The sequence below is a fragment of the Anomalospiza imberbis genome, chromosome 5, assembly GCF_031753505.1.
Source record: "Anomalospiza imberbis isolate Cuckoo-Finch-1a 21T00152 chromosome 5, ASM3175350v1, whole genome shotgun sequence".
NCBI classification, from domain to species: Eukaryota; Metazoa; Chordata; class Aves; order Passeriformes; family Viduidae; genus Anomalospiza; species Anomalospiza imberbis.
In genome coordinates this window covers 23,700,614-23,721,827 of record NC_089685.1, presented here as the reverse complement: position 1 = coordinate 23,721,827, position 21,214 = coordinate 23,700,614, and the positions used below count along the sequence as shown (strand labels likewise).

Below are 21,214 nucleotides of genomic sequence, written 5' to 3'. Positions count from 1 at the left end.
AATAAATTTTAAAAAATTTAAAGGAATTTGTTTAATACATTCTAATCTGCAGCTCACTTACTTTAAACATTAGTCCTCTTTAAAAAAGCCTTCAATATGGAGACTTCCTTGAGGAAGCAAACTTATTTATATCATTACTAAATCAGCAAAAGAATTCCCATATCCCTGGAATGTGGAAAAATATACAGGAAAATTTTAGCTTTTAGAAAGTAAGAAAGAGAAAGTTACAAGATAAATAAAGCAAACAAGACATATAAGAAAGTTAACATATACGTTTTTGAGGGAGAGTTTGTAGCATATCAATCCCTTTACCTGATGCTGTTACCAGGAGGCTGTCTGAATCACATGGTCTACAGGATGAAGCACTAACAGGGTTTATGGAGGAGCTACAGGCAATGGTGGTGGGAATGACAAAGGAATTTTCTGAACATGCAGGTTGGTTCAGTCCAGGAAAGTGGGAAGGCCAGGCACCCACCTGAGATGAGGCTATGGCTGGCATGGCACAGCCTGCAGGTGCCACAGATAAATCTATAGCAGGTTTTGGTGGCAGCTGAGGTGAGGACTTAGAAATAATTTCCTCATTTATTACCCTGATTCCTTGTGGTGAACTTGAAAGAGGTGAGGTCATGGTTTTGTTGTCAGTTTTTGCACTTGTATTTGGGGATCGATTACTATCCATTAAAACTTTAAGCTGTGGGTGCGGTGGAGAAGGAGCTTGTGAAAGCCCTGGTTTTTTAGGAGGAATAGGTGGAGGGTTTCCTCTGTCAATTCTTGATACACTTGGAGTCTTTAAAGTAATTTTACCAACTGGGGGGTAAGTGCCAACTTCCACTGAATGTGATGTCCCTGGCCGTGACTGAGCGCTACTCTGAGGGCTTGTAAATCTTGAAAGAGCTTGGGTAACAGTATTCCGAGCTGCCTGTTTGGCAACAAGGTTGTCACGACTAGTCGGGGATACATCCCTTGAGGGAGGGCTTTGGGTTGTGTTTCCATTTTGGTCTTGATCATTTGTATTTGCCTGAAATCTAAATCTAGCTGCTTGGACTCGTGGATTTAGGCCTGGATGGCCAGTAGTGTTGGCAGATGGTGAATGCAAACTGTGTATAGATGAAGAGAGCAAGGAATTCTGAGCTGTGGCAGTTGGTGTGGTAGGGGTGCAAAGGGAATTACTATTTGAAAAAGGGGAAGTGCTACTTGATAAATCAGGGGATGAGCCTGTACTTGGTCCATTTTCTTCAATTCTGTTTTGATTCTGTGCAGGAACAGGAGTCGTGGGAGGGACAAGTTCACTAGATGAAGATTGTCTATCAACGACAGGCTTCACAAATGCTGCATTGGCACACACATTCATTTTTGTATTGCCAGACACTAGTGGGCTCACTGTAGAAGGCTTTATAGAGACAGTCAAAGGCAACTTCTTAGCATTTTCTACACTACTGTCCATCGTTACTGTCTCTGTTTGACAAGCAACAGTTCTTGAACTTGGCTCTTCTGTTTCAACAGAAATAGAAACAAGGCTCCTATCGCTATCCTTCTGAGAAAGATTAGCTTTACTTTCATTCTCCTTTTTTAATTGCTCAATCATTTTGATCATTTTATCTCTTTCTTCTCTGAGGTCACTGGTGTGTGTTTCCTCTTTGTGAAGTTTGGCACGCAACTGCTCTCTCTCTGTGTCAAACTCAGACAGCTGCTTTTCCATTTGAGCTTCCATTTGTGTACTCCTTTGTTTCTCAGCTGCAAGAAACTCCTCCAATTCAGTAGCCTTTTTCTTTTCCTCTTCAAATTTTGACATCACTTCTTCCAGTTTCTGGGCTTCTTCTACAATTCTGCCAGACAACTGCTTACACTCTTTCACTAGCATCAATACTACATGCTTATTCTTTCCACGTTCTTCTTCAAGGCGAGCAGATAGCTTTTTGTGCTCCAGCTCAAGATTCTGTAACTGACATTTTTCCATTTCCAACTGTAAGAAAACAGAAAATAATTCTCATTAACAATTCTCATTTCATAATAACCTAGTATTAACCTGACACTGATATTTTAAATCGTTGAGAGTATGACTAAAATGAACCCAGGAAGGTGATTTGTGATAACTAACACAAATGCATATAATCTTATACAAGTAAAACAGAGACATCTCTTATACAAGTAAAATAAAGAGAGAGCAATTTAGAATCTAAGCAAACTCTTTTAATTTCCTCCATTGACAAGAGAGAGACTCTCCAAAGTGGTTAAATGCTTGTGATTCCTGAGAGATGGAGCTGCCTGTTCTCCAAAAATCTGACATAACATAAAGTCATCTCAGTAAAGGAACCAAATACAAGTAAGAGATGAGCTTTGCAAAAAATCTTTGAGGACAGAAATGATGGGGTTAGGTTTTATCTCTTCCTCCAACTGAAGGAGATTAAGTCCAACATGAATATAACTGATATCCTGGATCTTGTTTTAACATTTATAAATAAGACAACTTTTTGGCAGAGGCAGAAATATTTTCCTGTACTTACTAATAGTGAAAAGTCTCATTGTCATTAGTGATTTATAAGCTACTATCACTAAGATGCAGCTAACTGATGAGAATAATTTTTCCGCTTATTCAGATAGCCATTGCCTCTAATTAATTTTGCCTGCTGTTTAGGCTTTTATTCAAAGACCCTCTTCTAGAAAAGCACTGCAAAAATATGGTAATATGCCATTTTATAAAACACCTATGAGGAAGAAATCATTGTGGGAAATGATACCTACATTTTAAACATCATCTTGGTTTCAAATACTTCAAAACCTGTTTAGCAGCATAGAGGCTGCACTGGGGTTTTAGAGCTTTATCCAAGGTAGACACTCTGCACAACGCTTTTCATGAAACCACACCCACTCTTTCTTAAAAATGGCACAATAGACTTATAGAATGGTTTAGATTGGAAGGGGACCTTGAAGTTCCAACCTCTCTGCCACAGGCAGGCACACCTTTCATCAGACCAATCTGCTCAGAGTCCCAAAAACCAGTGCTAAACATATGAAAAATAAGATATGGTATTATCAGTCCTTGCTAAACTGTATCACAGCAATATCTCTTCAGTTCTGTTACGGTAAATACAGCTGAAAATTAAATTAACAAAATATTATAATGACACTGTCTTCAGGAATGGTCCCAAGCATAGTTTACAAGTGAAAAAACCCCTTATATTTTCCTCAATGATTTCACTACATTTTCAAAGGATACAGCATTTGCATGGTTCACTAGAATTTCAAAACAAGTGCAGCATCCAACCATTTCTTTTCTTTTTTATAATAGGTATAAAAATCATAAGAAGTATGTACAATTTCTAAAGCTTGGAGATGTATAAATATTATAGAGAAAACATTTTTTGTCAATCTTTCTATAATTTATTATTCTGCTATTTTGTTTTCAGATGAGCTTTTCATTCTATAAATTAAGTGTTGTGAAATTATATTCCAAATAATTACAAATAGATTTTAATATTTAACTGGCATGAAATCAGCTTACCATACTATTATAACACCTTATTTGTAAGCATTGCATCTAAAGGATGGCTCCCTAATATAAATGTAAATCCTCTATTTGATTTCAATATACAAATGCAGCATTATTTTCTCATTTTACATTGTCTCCTATGTCTCTCTCTCCTTTCCTCTTGTTCTTCTTTTGGCTGCATCATCTTTAATAGGGAAAAGCTTCTGAATATTTACATGGTATTTTTCCCTTTAGATGACAGATTTGGAACTAGCTGCAATTATTTATGAGTTCACAAACTAACTAGAACCTGATTTTTGCAAAATGTACTATATGCTTATTGTATCGTATCATCAATATAAACATCTGGAAATGAGTCCAAGAAGGATTTGAAAAGGGGTAAAAAAGGATACTGAGAAAAAATATAGTGTCTCACAAACAATTAACCAGCAAAGGCCCTTCAGAGGTGAGAGACAGCATGCCTTGTAAGAATATGTTGAGGAAGCTTGGCTTGCATAGTTTAGTGAAAAACAGACAGAGAGATAATCTAACAGCAACATCCTTTTGAAGGGCCCTTACAGTGATGACAAGAGCCAAATTCATCTTGGCAGTGGCAGGTGGGGCTCCATAATAAAAGGTTAAAGGAAACTTGCCCTTTCAGAGGCTCAGTCTCAGAAAAAATTCTTCATAAGGACACCAGTGCAGAAAACATGCAGTATTGCCATTCCTGGGGTTTTTCATGACTAAGCAAGACAAATTCACAGATGACCAGATGTACTGATGATGACGATAATGTGCTTTAAGCACAAGGTTAGAATAAATTACACCAACCGGCCTTTTTCAACCCACACTTGCCTTTCCTTGAGCATGCATCCCAATACTAACTCCTCTGCAAACTCTCAACAAATCAAGAACTGTCATTTTGATGATCTGTTTTGTGTTCCCAGGAAAACTCAAAATTAATTTTCACAGCAGCTCCAAGAAAAGCATTCGAAGAGATGGAAGAGGATGGAGACTTAACACAAAGCAGATACCATCTGAGAGTGAGATGTTTGTATATGGTAAGCCTTACAGTCCTTTGTGCACCTCCTTGATTTTTCTACATGCTGGTATATTTTTATGCTCTGTTTTTTGTGATCAAATGAAAATTTTATTCATAGAATACTTTTGAGGTGATTATATTCACAGATATCAAGTCCCCCCTGGAATAAGAGTTCACTCTGAGTCTGTTTAAAGTTCAGTAATACCCAGAGAAAATAAACACAGCTGTACACAGATTTCATTATTTAGAGTGGAACAGTGAACCAATTCCAAACACGAAGATAGAGGAATCACACATTCAAGAGAAGGAGGAACCACTCTTGGAGGAAGGGGCAGCAGCTGGCTTGTATTTAGGTTACATTTGCCTAGGCTGATTTTTTTCTTACACTGTGTCACCCTACCTTGTTGAACATTTTTCAAAGTCCCTCAAAACAACTTCATTACCCTCTTCAACAGAAGGATTTGAGAGATGAAGAACAGACAGGAAAGTGTGGAATGGAGGGAAGATAAAACACTGAAGGAATGGTTTGTGAATGCATGGAGATGGTTGAGAGATACATCATCTGTTGCCACAAACCCAAGGAGTTGAAGAGTGTCTTGTACAAATAACATTTCTAATGAAGCTTAAAAGAGGAAGATGTAATTCAGTAGACAGTCATGCAAACAGCTGCTCAACACCATGTAGTTTGTTTTCAAATCATTAAAATTAAGATTTAAAGGAAAAAAAGCTCATGTATTCCTTTAGGAAGCAAAAGACAAAAGCATCCTTTCTTGTACAAACAGACTTACAGATACAGACTTTGGTAAAAAAATGGACAAAAAAGAGACAAAATTTGAATTTACATATTAATATACTGATATATTATTAATATTGAGCCCATCTTAGGTGCATGTATCTGACCATATAATACAGATTATATTAATATGTCAGATACATAGCCAAAGACAGATGAAGAATTTAGGTACAAGAAGAGACTTGTGTACATGCACCGAAACAAGAAACTAATCCAACTCTCCTGGCAGATGTGTCAGGGTTTCTCCCAATATCCTTTTTCAGTCAGCACAAGTAAGCATGCTTGCCCTTTCCTATTTTTATATTTACTGAAAAAGCTTATGAGGAAGAAAATTAATACTTAAGACTTCTCAGAAACAAGTGTGAGGTACATATAATAGTTCACTCCATATTAAACTCTTTGAAGACTTACTTATCATAGTGATATCCTTTTTTTTTTTTTAATCTGTTTTCCTGAAGTCTTAACAGAACAATGATGTTTAAACAAAACTAAACAACAGAGCTAAAGTAACAACAAAATGTTTCCTGGTTTAATTTAAGCATGTATTTCCAGCAACTTCCAGCACTTTCGCATGCATGTTTTTTCCCAAAGAGCAATCATTACCAAAATCAATTTTATGTCAATTGTCTCAGCCTGTTTGTTTGGTGGTTTTTAAGTCAATGTAAAACTGTCACTAAAAACCTGTATCACAGCAATAGAAGACATTCTATCTTATATGCAGTGAAGATGATTACACACATAGAGAGCATTTGTTTTTCTATTTATTCAAAAATACTTTATATGAATGTTTCATCTCTTTCCTCTCAGAAACCCCTCCCCAACATATTAATATTTAGCTATGTTTAAGAAATGTATGGCTCACATACTGGTGAAATACATGATACCAACCAATCATTCACTTTCAAAATGACATTGTTTTATCTTCTATCTGGCACTTTTTTCTGCAACATAATTGTTCCAAAATTATTTTCTTTTTACAGTAAACATTCTAGATATGCAAAAAAAGTATTTTTAGAGGTTTAAAATATTTTTACTGATTTATGAAATAGAGCCACCTAATATAAAATTAAAATAAATTATTTACTTTATTCAGGTTAGAATGAAAATAGGTTCTCAAGGCTCCAACAGTACTGGTTTAAAAATATCTTGTGATGATGCTCAGTTCACACTGAGCTATCTACTTATATATCCACTGTATCAACTTGTACAAGTTATATTTAATTTTTTCCAAAAATAGAACTAAATTCACAGAACAAATGAAGCGTGCATACAAAATATCACCAGAAAACCAGTACCTCACCCTATATGAAAATTAGGTGGCAACATTTGAACACTTGCAATGTTAATCAAGACAAAGATGCAAATTAAAAATCTGACATGAAAGAACAAATCAGGAGAGGGAAAAGGAAAAAGTCAATAGCAGGATACCTTCTTTTGTCTGTTTTCAGCAGCAGCCAACTGAGCTGACATTCTTTCTTGCATTTTCCTGCAGTGAGCCATAACAGCTTCTAAAATGGACAGAGGGTTCATGCATATTGGCTTCTTTTCTTTATCACCAGCACCTGCCTCAAAGTCTCTCTGAAGAGCCAGAAATGGGTCACTCAGATTAAATCTTCCATATCGCTCCTGGATAAAAACCTCTTTGCGTCGGGCCTAACGGAAAAAAAAAAAAAAACAACAAACTAAAAACAGAGAAATAAAATGCATTCTTTGAAGTACATCCACACACAGAAGAAACTTACACTACAGGGAAAGCAATATACGTCATTTAAGGTTTTAGAATATTTTCTTTAGGCATTCATTTACAACCTCTAAAAGAAAAATATGCCTCAAAAAATCAGAAAAACACCCACAGTGCAGAGAAACACCATCAAGAAAGAGAAATCATCTAAAAATAGAGGAAAACATTTCTCTGCAACTTGGTTCAAATCCTGTTTTGAAGAATAAGCAAAAAAAAAAAAAAAAAAAAAAAGGAAGAATGAACCAGTTCTGAGATACAAAGAGGAGAAAGAGACCAAATACTTACCCAATGGGTTAGCACATCATTTGGAAAGCTTGAAGTTAAAATTTTAACATATGAAAAGTTCATGAATGATAACACACATTTCAGGGCATAAGAAAATAAAGAGGAACATAAGAACTATGTTAGAAAAACCCCTCAAAGACTTAACTACAAATTACATACCTTAGTAAATGCCCAATGTTTTTCTATATATTGTCGACAAAATGGAAGTGTTCTCATAAATGAGAATTTGTTTGGAAAAGAAACAAGTGTGCCTACATATTCTGAAGCTTGAAATGCTTCTAGTTTGTTTTTTATTGCGATAGTATAAGTAGAAAATCTTTATTAAAAAGACCAGGTCTTTGGAACGTAACTTCAGAAAAAGCTGATGGAATTCACTCAGACCCAGTTTGGCTTACAAAGTCAGGTAGTGACTGGCTGAAGAGGTAAAAATAATAGATAGAACCGAGTTCTTTTTTATCAAGTGTCTTGCAAGTAATCCCCAATTAGTCTAATCATTCTAGTATTTTAATCCCTTAATTTATAACTTATAAAATAAAAAAGCTAGTTCCAAAGGTAATACAGGCCTGGGAAGAGGGGTTGTATTTGTTATTTGTGTTTCAATAAGGTGAAGTTACAGGACAGTATGTAGCTTAGGAATTCAACCTTCATGGAAAGGAAACCACCAAAACCAAAAGCCTTACCATAAATGGATTACATTGCTAATCAGCCAAGCAAAATGATAAATCTAAGCAGGTTGAGAATTTAAACAGAGAGGAATGCACAGTCCATATATAAATTGTCAACAACTTAAAATCCACCTAGTTTATAGAAAGTGAGACGTCAAAGTAAAGGAAAAAACAGATGTAGCAGGTCTGTTTTAAGTCCAAAAAAAAAGACCACAAACAACCCTCATTGTTAAATCTAAAGAAAAAGCCAAGATGATTAACTGACTTTAGAGGCAAAGGCATAACCTGTGCCTTTATGGAAATAATGTGTATTTTCCATTTTTTAATATGACCCATGACCAGCTGTCCTCTTGGCACATACTAAATGCGTGTGATATGAATACATTCTTTGAAATGTTTTCTAACATGCACAGCAATTAACAGAGCAGGGCAAAAAGACTCAGTGTGCACCTGCCAAAACAGCAAGTCAATCAGGGTTCAGATTCATTAACCAAGAAAAGGATGAAACTATATAGTAGGGATGAGCTCCATCTGAATGAAAATCAAAACCAGAATTAAAGTGGCTATAGGAAAATGCAGAAGGTAAACACTGTGAAAACACCAACACGCCTCAAACAGCACATGGTTTGGGATGACAGAATGGCTGAAGCCATAACTGCATAAGCTCAAGCACAAGGGAAAACAGACTGGCAACTCTCAAACCATAGACAGCAAAGACATCTAAAGATGCTGCCAACTCAAAGGGGAACGAAATGTATATTAAAACAAATGCTTCCGGGTCTTTATAAAAGGACTATACATATAAAATACAATAATTGGATGATTTCAAGGGATGAAAATACATGATTTAAAAAGAAGGTACTAGAATAAAAGACACAGCAGAAACTTAGTAGAAGGGAGATGACGAGTATTTTCCCAAAACTTAGGCAAAAAGTGACAGACAGACAAACTAGGCTTGAGGTTTTTTACAGGATTTCTCTAGCCTCTAAATAATGCTTCTGATGCTTCTGTCCCTTTGCAATTCACTAAAATGAATTAACATTTAATAACAGAAATAACATTTCTATTTCTCCCATCATCCCCTATCTCCCATCCCATCTGATATGGGAGAAATAGAAATGTTAGAATCAGAATTTTTTTCTCTTATATTGTCTTTCTTTACTGAATTTCAAGTCATATGAGTTAGTAGCAATATCATAATATCTGTTTTTCAGGAAAGTCATTATCTGTGGAATATACAGTCTAAAATCATACTCCTTTAAAAAAGAGTCTGTGTAATTTGGTGGTTGTGTTAAAGCAGCATAAGCAGTGTCTCACATATAACTTCAATTGCACAGCAATATATAGAGAAAATAACATTTAAACTATTTATTTGTTAATAATTAACTGAAATAATTTTCAAGCACAACATTTTCAAAAACAGAATATGCACCCGCTACAGGAGGTCATCAAGACTACTGTATTGTGAAAGGTGCTACATGAATTTAGAAACCATCAGCTTCAGTTTTCTGCACATTCTCATTTGCTCAGCAATGAACCTTTTAATGGAAGGACTGAGACTGCAAGTATTTAGAAGTATGAAAAGATGTCCATGGGAAATTATACCTTTTTCAGCCTATGTCAGTGGTACACGAAATCATGACTTAAGATTTGAGCTGAACCCTCCAACAGGTAACTGCTAAAGAAAAGTCACAGAAGGCACACACAAATCGAAACAAAATATATAAAACCAAAGACAAAAACCCTTTAAACAGTTAATGCATGAAATTCACTATGGCAATAGAGCAAAAGATTAAACTTACAACAGCTTTTTAATTCAGTCAATAAGAACATCACATTTATACAGAACTTTTAAATCTTTACACAAGATCTGAAACATTAAACAAGGAGATTAAAATAAAGCTACTATTTAAAAAAATAAACTTCAAAGTTTTTTTATTGCTGATCTGTAACAGTATGTTAGATCAAGGATGGACTACCAAAAAAATAGATCTGAAAAATATCTTCAATGTTTTCATTTTGATCATTTCAAAAATGATCAAAAGGTAAAAGACAGCTTCTCTTCAAGGAAGAGTTTAGTAGAACTTTGCAGTGTGAAACAGACAATCAGGGAGTAAGGTGCTTGAGGTCTGCAGGCTGACAGGACGAGTGGCGCTTGTCCCACGATCTAATGAGGGAATTTTGAGTGGGACACAAATTATCTTCACTGAGAGCAGCTAAACACCAGAACATGTTACCCAGGGAAAACAGGTAACTTCTATCATTGGAAGATTTCCCAAGATAGACTGGATAAAGCCAACTGCAAGTCAATCCATGTTTGACCTTACTCCTGCTTTAAGAAGATTGGGCTGAATGATCTCTCCAGGTGCCTTTACACCTACATTACTGCATAATTAGTGATTTCTTCTAGGACTGTCATGTAATTATTTATTAATTTTAGCTTATAGATGCTGGTAATCTTGTCAAGTAACAAATTACAAAAATGAGTTCTCAGAGGAAGGAAAAAAAAATCAAATATTGGTAGAACAAGTCTTATGTCTTGCTTTAGATCAAGAGAATACTTTTTATGAGCTGGGAAACAGAACTTTTAAGTCCAGGATATTTTCAAAAATAAAAAATCAGTACTAAAAAATCCCTAGGGATTATGCAGCTATACAATGCAATGGGAAGGTTTATTCTCAAGTTTTCTGTCCTAAATCTGTAGCCAACAAGAATCTGAAGGATCGGGCTGTTAAGATAAACTACTTCTTTTATGACTCTCTCAGGGAGCCTGTCTCCTACCACATACAGCAAGACACCTAATTCATCCTACACCAACCCTTTTCAAGTTTCCTCAAGTTATCAGCAAGGTACCTCATGGAAATTTTCACTTCTTAACCTGACCTTTTTACAGTCACTGATCCCATTTATCTACTGGCAAATGAAGATGGGCAGTGGGGTGTGCAGGGAGAGAGCAAAATGAAAATATAAGAACTGGTCTGTAACTATTTGTTTATTGCATTCCACTTCTGAAGAAAACAAAAATTTATTTTCAATAACCAAACTGAGAATTATGAAGTACAATCAGACTTCTTCCCCCTGTTATTGAAACAAGAATGTAAGGGGGAAAGGAGGTCTTCAAATAGTACACCTCTTGCTTTGGACTTACAGCTAAAAGAATAAAGCTAGGAAAAAGAAATGTGATCAATTAATGTATATAAGAAATAAGTCAAATAATGAAAGCAAAAAATTAATTACATAAGCTACATTATTAGTTTTATAGCCTTAATAATTTATATTGATATTAGTTGCATATATTCATTGAAATAAGTTTTCATAATTAGCAACATAATTCACATAAGCAACAGAACTTTTTAAGGTTAATACAGTATTTTTCCCCCTATGTATCTCAGTTTCCTCTTAATTTATCTGCCAAGTTAAGAGAGCTCAGCAGGTCCAAATATTCCATGCAACCGATGATAAACATCAAAAATAGGACTGCATGTCCTACACTGCTGGGGAACAACGGAACTGTATTAAAGCTGCCCCAGAACCCTTAAACAAAATTTCCTTCCTTTCAAGAGCATTTGTTGCTCTGATTAATTTCCTTTTCTACATTTATGAAAACTGTTTCAACAGATGTTGACAGGTTCATATTAATATTTGCTCTTGACCTATGAATTAGGGAGTGGTAAAAAAATTTCTAAAACTAACCATTACAGAAGAGGAGGAAGTAAAAGCTTAATTTATATATTGTGTTAAAGATGAGGGCGAACACTTCATTCTAAATCAAACTACAAGGGTAATTGATTTTTTTAAAAGATGAAGATGTCTGAAAGAGAACACACTTAATAAATCTTCTTCATTGAAATTATATAGTTTCTTTAACGGATTTTTGTAGCTATTCAATTAAGCAAAAGAGAATTATCAATGAGTATATACTCACAATAAAAGCAGTACTTTCAGATACACCTGCAAAATACCAAAGACTGGAGGATAACCTGCCTTTCTACGATGAGTTAAGAATGAGTCTTTAAAGAATACTACCAGTTTTCATACACAGTTGAGTTTGGGGGCTTTGTTAGGTTTTTTTAGTTGCCTTTTTTTTTAATGCAGATGTAAATTAATGTTTTCAAAGTATCATAAGATGCTACTTCCATATAAACTTGTATAGGAAAAACTTCAAATGGAAATGTAAACATTAGTGACTGAGGAAATGGTGCATTCCAGCATGATTTCTGTCAATGAATATGTGATGCTCAATTTCTCCTCACAATTTTAACTGCAGTCTAAAAGTGACAGTGACAGTGCATGCCCATGCAAAATCTACAAGGGAGTTAAATTTTAATGAACTCCATACTATATAAAAAATACTTTACCAATATATTCAAAGTGTTTGTTTCCATGTTAAATGTCAAGTATGATAAGACAAAAACTTGTCTGTCCATTTTAAGGATGGAAAAATAGAAATTGCCTGGACAAAACTGACAATCGTAACAGGCCACCAGTTTAAAAAGAATGAAAACAGTAGAACTGAGAAATTGGAGGATATAATCAGCAAGTTAAACAAAACCAGCATATAGGTTACTTACGCTCTGACAGACCTACATATTTGTTCTGTACTATAAAGACATGCTGTTTATGGATGACTGAGCAGGACCATGAAAGAAGTCAAGTAATTTGGTAGAGGTACTAATAGGAAAAGAAAACATACTCAGTAATTTTTAATGTGAGACACACATACTCATAAAAAGGATTCAAACCTCTCTTGGAGAACTGTCTCATAACAGTCATAAGGCATGCAAATACATAAATGAAATTTGTTACATTACAGTAAACTCCATGAGATGTAAAGTTTTCCTATAGAAGTTATCCCAAGCATGAAACTAATATCCAAAACTGCATTATTCTCTCATTTAAAACAACATACAAAACTTTAAAAAAATTTATAATTTGCAAAGTATCCCTGTCTCTCAGAATCACATAGCTTTAAATCCAAGGTTTTATAAAACATTTTTCAAGGTTAAAAGACAGCTCTGAATAAAAAAAACCACTGTGTGTTGTTTTACAAGGCTATTCACAGTATCCTTAGGAGATTCTCTATTTCAGGCAAGTATCCAAATATTATAGTGCTTTGCAAAAAGCTGTGTAATTCCCTGTTCTCAGATTTAAAAAACATACTTGATAAAAGCACAAAATGCCAAACAATTAATTCAGATCTCTGGGTACAGGAGGACAAACATCTAATTAACATTTAAACAAGTACTGGAGTAGAATTATACAACCAAGGTAATGATCAAGCCTGAATTTTCTTAGGGGTCTAACTCCATAAAAGGAGAGTATCATCCAATGGCACCAGATTATTATTACCACAATACTGATAAGTAGCACAACCTCCTTCTTTTTCTCCCTGTTACTTGACAAAAACCACCAGAAGAGTACAGACAGACAGGACAGGCAGACATATGCTTCCAATTCTTCATGATTTTCTCCCTTAGAGTAATGAAAACTCACTATTTTGAGGTTGCAGATTTCAAAAGGAAAATGCCATATTACAAGGCTAAGATCAGTTACTAACAGATCAGTCCCAACAAGAAAAAAAGCAGCACAGTGAATATAAAATATTTTTCACTTTGCACAATGTAAAAGGTGAAATTCAAGCCTTGCACTAAGTGTCTAAATGAGGAAGAAGAAAGAGTTCAAGTCATGAAACAACATATGGTTTTGATTGAGAAGAGCCATCTAGATATTCCATATAAAGATTACACTAGACCTATTTTATGACAGCTTTGTTGTCTGGTGCTTAAACATTTGAAAATTATAGGCCAATATTTTGTCAGGAAGTATCACTGTTTGATGCTCTGATTATCTAACCACCCAGACATTTATTTCTGAAAATAATACAGATTTTCATACTGATAATGAGTGTCAGCTGATAGAAGAGACTTGAGCTCTCCGGTTACTTTAAATAACCATTTGTCATCTAGACTTTTTTTGCATGTTCAAATTTATAGTCGAAATTCATGCAAATCAATTCATAATTCTTTGCATGGAAATCTGTCAGAAATTCTTCTGAAGTGCTAAAGGAAATCTGACTTCATCTCTAACCAAAATAGAGCACTTTAACCTTCATGCTTAGCAGTTAAAAACAAAGCTTCTTCAGCTCAATAACAAAACATACTAAAGACACAACACTAAAACTTCTACTAATTCAATCTGTGTTTCTCTTTGAATATTTAGATGTTCATATTTTCAAGCTATCAAAATCTCAGTTAAGATACCATCCCACATTACTGCATGGCAATTAAACTATTACCAAACTTTATGTATTTTAATTAAAAAGTATGCAAGTTATGTATTTACAATGCCACCATCAGGTAGAGTCATCAAGGCTTCACAAAGGGAAAGGACTGTTTAACTAGTTCCACATCTTTCGGTGTAAAGTCAACCACCTCATGGATGAAGGGAAGGCAGTGGATGTAGTTTTCCTGGATTTTAGTAAGGCTTTTGATACTGTCCCCCACAGCACCCTTCTGGAAAAATTCTCCAGAACTCTATGGAATGAGTAGGTTCAGAGTGTATTGACTGAAGAACTGGCTGAAGGCTCGTAGTGAATGGGGCTACGTCTGGCTGGGGACTGTCATTAGCAGTATTCCTCAGGACTCAATCCTAGGGACAGTTCTCTTCCACATATTCATTAATGATCTGGATGCAGGAGTCAAATGCACCATTAGCAAAGCTGCTGATGATACCAAACAATTGGGAAATGCAGTTGACTCTCTTGAGGACATGAGGTCTTGCAGAGAGGGATCTGAGGGGGCTGGCTGCCAGCAGGATCAACGTGAGTCAGCTGTGTGTGCCCGGGCAGCCAAGAGGGCAAACCCCATCCTGGGGTGGTCAAACACAGCATCAAAAGGGGTGGACAAAAGGGGTGATTATCCCACTCTATTTAGCTTTGGAGCAGCCTCACTGGGAGTGCTGCCTGCAGTTCTGGGCTCTGCAGTTTCAGAAGGATGTGAAGGTGAGTGAATTCATCCAGAGGAGGGCAACAAAGCTGGTGGAAGGGCTGAAAGGAATGTCCTGTGAGTGGGGGGCAAGGACTCTGGGCTTATCAGATCTGGAGAAAAGGAGACTGAGGAATGACCTCATTGCTCTGTACAGCTTCCCCAGGTGGGGAAGGGGAGAGGGAGGGGCTACTCTCTCTCCCTGAGATCCAGATAGAGGATACACAGGAGTGGTTTGAAGTTGCCTCTGGAGAGGTTCAGACTGGACATTAGGAAGCATTTCTTTACTAAGATGTTTAAACGCTGGAAGAGGCTTCCTAGAGAGGTTATCAATGCCCCAAGCCTGACAGTGTTTGAGAGGCATTTGGACAATGCCCTTGAAAACACACTTTATCTTTTGGCCAGCACTGAAGTGAGTCAAGCAGCTGGACTAGATGATCTTTGTTCATATCCCTTTCAACTGAAGTAGTCTCTTCTATTCACATTACAGATTTATCTAAGGTAGATTATGAGAATTCAGTGTTTCCAAATTATTTCTAATATTCACTGGAACATAAATTGTGAGAGCAATTTGTATTGCCTCCATGAAGAATTTAATTATTGATACTACCCATAGCAAAGAAGATGAATGAGCAAACACATTTTATTAAATTATTTTGGTTGATAGAAAGGAATGTTCAAAAGTAAAAAACACTGGATTTTACATTTTGGATTTTCTATTTGTTAAAACTTTCAAGCAATTTTTCAGCTAGAACTCCTTTTATACCATTACATTAGCAATTTTAAAATTTTCATGTAACAGCTTATATCTTCACAATATATAGCTAAAATTTTACTTTGCTACCTCAGTGCTAATTCACTATATTCACTGTTGCTCTATTTTCTCAATTTTTTCATTTATTAATAAAAATGGAACTCTGTCTGTAGTAAGAGACTTAGTGGTAAGTATTTTACTACACTGCCAGAGCTTCTAAGACAGATGCCTCTCTCTGTGAGAGCAGCAGGTGGAAGGACCTGTCCACCAGTCAGAACAGCATCTAAATGGAGTGTGAGGGAGAAATGCCTGGGAACATATACACCCAAGCACAACAAAGGTGATCAAAGCTGTGTATTTTCAAAGGTGTTGAAAAGAACTGCAATCAAATCTCTTGTCTTATTCATAATTATTTTTTACAGATTATTACCACATCTTTTTGAAGAACCAAGAACAAACCTTATACATTTCTTTTTCAACAACACTAAATGAAGAGACACACAAACCAGTGAAAAAAGTTATGTATTGAGTTGTACTTGAGCATTGCTATCAGCAAAATTACCTGTACCATTTATTGGCATAGGGGAAATATGTTCCCTGAAGTAAAAAATGGAGAATTTTGGGTAACATAACATAAATAACAGGTGACCCAGTTACATTTCTCATTGTCAGCAATGTGGGTAATGATGGCAAACAGATAAAACATTTCAAATAAGTCACATTTGTATAATTCACAAAGATCACAGAAATGGATAAACAGATTAACATGATGTTGTATTATTCTCTTATTATTACAAATAATGTGTGTATCTATCTCTACCCACTAGTTTGTTTTAGATTATGCAGAAAGATCGAACAAGGGTAGGAGAAATCAAGGCAAAGGGGAGAAAGGCAAAACAATTATCCAAATAAAAAATCAGCAGAATACTTTCAGGTAAATTGATAGCATCATGCCTGCCAACAATAAAGATATTCAGATCTTATGTGAAAAACAAAAGGAGACTATGATCAATTTAACAGTCGCTGCTGGAATGAAGAGTGAAAAGGTTGTTTGCAATGCAAGGCCACAGACATTTCACACTAGAAAACAAGCCTCTTAGTTTCATACTTGTGATCTCCAGTTTTAGGAGAGCCTGGAAAAAAGGTATTCACCTGAGCTGTGAAGCTTAAGCTTAGTGAAGCAACACAGATATAGGACTGATTTAAGATCGTTTAGGAAAAGCTTGATGTTCCCCTTTGGTAAACAGCAAATAACTACCACAATAAGTGATTTAACATGAGTGAAAACTTATTTTGTCAATAAATTCCCGAAGTGGCCTTTATATGTGTCAAAATACCAGGATCACTCAGATCATCAAAGTTACTTAGTCCAGGGATTTCTGCTGCCACAAGGCCAACATCTTTTGGAAAAAGTGAGACTTGACTCCATTTGTAACAAAGTGTACACTTACATAATTACTATTACAAAAAATGAATACAAGACAGTATAAACTAACAGAAGATATAAACCACGATCAAATAGGGGCAAATCAAAACTGAACATTAAGGCTGTAATAAACAATGCCTTTTCAATTAGGTTCAAAGAGCATGCTTCATAACTCTAAAACTTGAACAGATGTAGAAACAATTTCAAACTAAATGCTATAAAAACATTATTTCATCCAATGACTTATCTGACGTTTATCCCTATTTCATAATTTCCTTGAAATCAATTTTAAATAGCTTGCAATAGTGAAATACTAATTTTTGACTAACCCATCCAGAAAAGTACACTAAACTCTTATTAGGAAAGTAAAATTCTAAGCATGACATTGGACAGGTAAAGACAAACTATATTAAGAGAAGAGAAAATGCATACACAACCATCATTAAATTCAATAAATCAAAACTAGTTAACAGATGAGCAAAGACATAATATGCAGAGATGAGCAAGGGCTATCTGCAGATTCTTAGCTCCCAAAATTTATTACAAATTAATTTTTATGCAAAGAAATTACAATATGCAAAAATGACAATGCAAATAAGGCATTACCTGACTTCTATTTAATGGTTCACTTCTGCTACCAAGACCAACAACTGCCATCATACTGTCTACAACAATAACCTTCTGTTACACAGAGCTTAACATCTTCTGCTCCTCCTTCTACAGAGTTATCATTTTTCCAAGATGCCTGGCTACAAAACAGGCTGCCTTACTGGCTGCCAGAAACCTCCAGAGCCACCTTCTGTGTGCTGTTACTCCATTCTGGATTCACAAGATTCATATGCAAAGGAGAAATTCAAATTCACATTTTAGATTCCCAACTTAGAACAATTACTGCAGGTAAGGGTCTATAATTCATAGTGTTTGTAGCTCCCTTTGACAGATTAGACTTAATATATGTGTAATTTTTCTCCCTATCAGTCAATTTGAGAGCAACTAAATTACAAGGATTCATTCCTTTTTTCTGATAGCTCCCAGATTTCTTCCCTTCTAACCCCAAAATTCATTCTAGAAGTCCTAAGCCTTACAGTACAATTCTTGCTGACTTTGTGCAGTAGTTCGAGATAAAAAGCTTTATTCATATACAATTGACAGTTACTGTGTTGATAATAACTCTATTTTAACGCGTAACTTTCAGTGTACAGGCAAAATCAAGTATCACCCCATGACAAGATGCAAAAGACAACAAATAATATTAAAAGTATATGGAACCTAACTGATAAATCCAGTTTTTTAAACTCAAATTCTCAGCCTACAGTAGGCAAAAGTCTGTCTTGGCCAACTGAAGGGAGCCCTTTAGCTAGACAGGACTCACTGGTAAGCAGACAGGTCAAAGTAGGCAAGTACAGCTTGCAAGTATCTACAGCTCTCCTTGCAATTATTTTTTTTTTTCCTAAGGAACAGCCTATGCATTATTGAAAATGCACCTGAACATGAAAGACCACACATTTTGCAAAGAAATTCCAGTATCATTCCCAATTATCCACCAAAAATCAAACATAATTATACAATATACTCTTGTGATAAACTGTGATAAACTCAGGGTGTCTTAAATATTGTTTGATCTATACATATGCTTACTGAATTGCAAAAGTGGTATAGAAATACACCTACTTTTGCCAATTATCATCAAAACAGTTCATGTTTTCAGTGAGATTAAAATAAAACTATACTGTTCAGTGTTTAATCATTGTGGGTCAAAATTTAAAGACAAGTTTACTAATAAAAGCCTTCCACAGTGCACAGCTCAGGACTCGAAAGCAAACTAGCTTAAGCAAAATATGCAATCACCCCTTTGGGAAGAAAAAGACTCCATATTCCTGTGGTCCTGCTTTTTGGAATGAAAAAGAAGTCTTAGGACTAGCTGCTGTCAGTTTAGCTGACTCAGTCCAAGACTAGTCTGTGAGACAAATCAAAGCAAAGTTAGGTGGAGGCAAAGTGGACAGTTTCTTCAAAAGCATGCTCCTAATCAGAATGCTAAGGTAGGTTGATTCACGCACACACAGATAGCTAAAAAATGGCCTTTATTATGAACTCCAATATCTTATAAGCTGCCCAGCATTTCTGAAAAAATCTCATAATTCTAAAACAAGTGAGCCTTCTGTGATCCTCTCTTTAGGAAGACTTGTGTTAAAATACTGAATTCTCATGCTATTGAATACTGATATCCCAGTAATTCTAAAATGATTAGCAGGAGAGCTGGAACCTGAAAACTGGCATTCAATATACTGTGCATTAGCTATGTCAAAGAAATATTGTGCAAATCTACACAATAATCACTATACTCTCTTAAAAGCTGTATCCTTATTTTTAAATCTTGCATTTTTAGACTGTAAGATTTTTAAATAAAGCTAATAGAATGGGTCACTAAACTTGAATGTATGAGGTATTGTTACAGGATCCATTAATTTCTGTCTTTTGACCTGCCTTTTTCATTACATTAATATTTGTAGCTTCATTACGAAATTATTCAAGAACTCATATTCTTTTGCTAGGGCAAGTCACGAATTATCTTACATGAATTTCTACTTGGACATAATACAGAAACCATGATTTATTTGTAGCTCCATTGATTAAGCTGCACACTTGTCAAAATGCTTACATTCAGGGTGATAAAATTCAGCCAGAACTAGCTTCTACAGAAGTGATTTAAGCTCAGAAAAAAGCTCATTAATACTGTAGTCAATTTTAATTAACCAAAATATATCCACTGTTGGTATTGGCAGTTCTTTTAGACATTTAAATTCATTAAATTCACTAGTGATTTTTCTCAACAATTAAATAAAGTCGTTCTAAATTCATGCAATGTGGTATATTAAAAAATCTAGTATGGTAAGAATTTGCCTTTTTTTTGTTCATATTAAATAATATATACCATAGAAGCAAGCACACATTTTCAATTTAACATTTACCACCTAATGAAATCTACATAAGCAAATGAACGTATTTTTACAATAAACAGAAATCCCAACTGAATGGGGATTTAAAATTTTAGATTAAAAATAACCTACAAATGATTTAACTTTATGAGACAATTACCACAAAAAGCGGTATTTAGTATTTACAGTTCTATTCTTGATAGCTATTATTACCACATCAATTTCTCATATGAGGGACAGTGCACTACAAAAAAAATCCTCTAGAAAATAAACAGTGACTGCAACCACTTTTTTTCTGGGGGAAAAAACCCAACAAATGAATGCTGTATCTGAGATCACAGTTGTGGGAGGCCAGACCAGTGCTTTGATAATATGGCCACATTACCTGCACATTAGGAATAAACTATCCCCTTATTACTGGCAGTTTATTTGGATAATTGAGACAGATGGAGACAGCAACTATAGTTAAGTCTCCCTCCATTTTTAACTATATGGACACTCAATAGCAATTAATCAGCAAGTTATCTCTCATTAATTGAATAATTTTAATGATTTAAATGTTAATCTGAATCTAATTTTAATTGCAGCACAACCATGATCATGAAGCTACTAAAATACAGAAATTACAGATTCAAAAAAAGAAAAATTGTGTTAATCACTTGGTGCAGTGGTAATACAAAATCAGAGCACTAATGAGAAATGTGGCAAGCACATTCCACAGAGAAAGATTTACACAAAGATCCTTTGAGGTGAATCCTGATGCTCTTCTCCACAGTAAATTAACTTATGACTTGGAGAATAAACCTGGAAATTTGACTCTAAGCATCACAAAGGTCTACTTTTTCACAAAGTCTGTTGGTTTTCAAAGGGCTGAACTTGTCCAGCAACTTAAATTGCCCTGATTGATAATTACTGTAACTATTTCACACAGGAATCAGTTCTGCATATTATAAAGGAACAACAATGTATTGTGGAAATGTGGAAGTAAACAGATGACATCTGCATATTTCTTACAAATTTCTTCTTGAAATTTTAGTTTTGTTTCAAAAGTGATCTTCAAGGTATCTAAAATTTACATAAAATCCAATGGAAACTCTACAGCACATGATGAATAAAAGGC

At 35.1% G+C, this 21,214-nt stretch overlaps 1 protein-coding gene across 3 annotated transcripts in view; it reads right to left on the bottom strand.

Moving 5' to 3' along the window:
- CTTNBP2 (cortactin binding protein 2) overlaps positions 1-21,214 on the bottom strand; it is a 77,862-nt gene that overhangs the window by 42,019 nt on the left and 14,629 nt on the right. For 2 of the 3 annotated variants that reach the window (XM_068189897.1, XM_068189896.1), the window contains exons 3-4: positions 6,733-6,957; positions 313-1,963 (exon numbers count right to left, since the gene is read on the bottom strand). In XM_068189897.1, coding sequence (XP_068045998.1) covers positions 313-1,963; positions 6,733-6,957 — 1,876 coding nt within the window. Of the gene's footprint in view, positions 1-312; positions 1,964-6,732; positions 6,958-21,214 lie in introns of those variants that run through there. The other variant, XM_068189898.1, reaches the window with a different exon arrangement.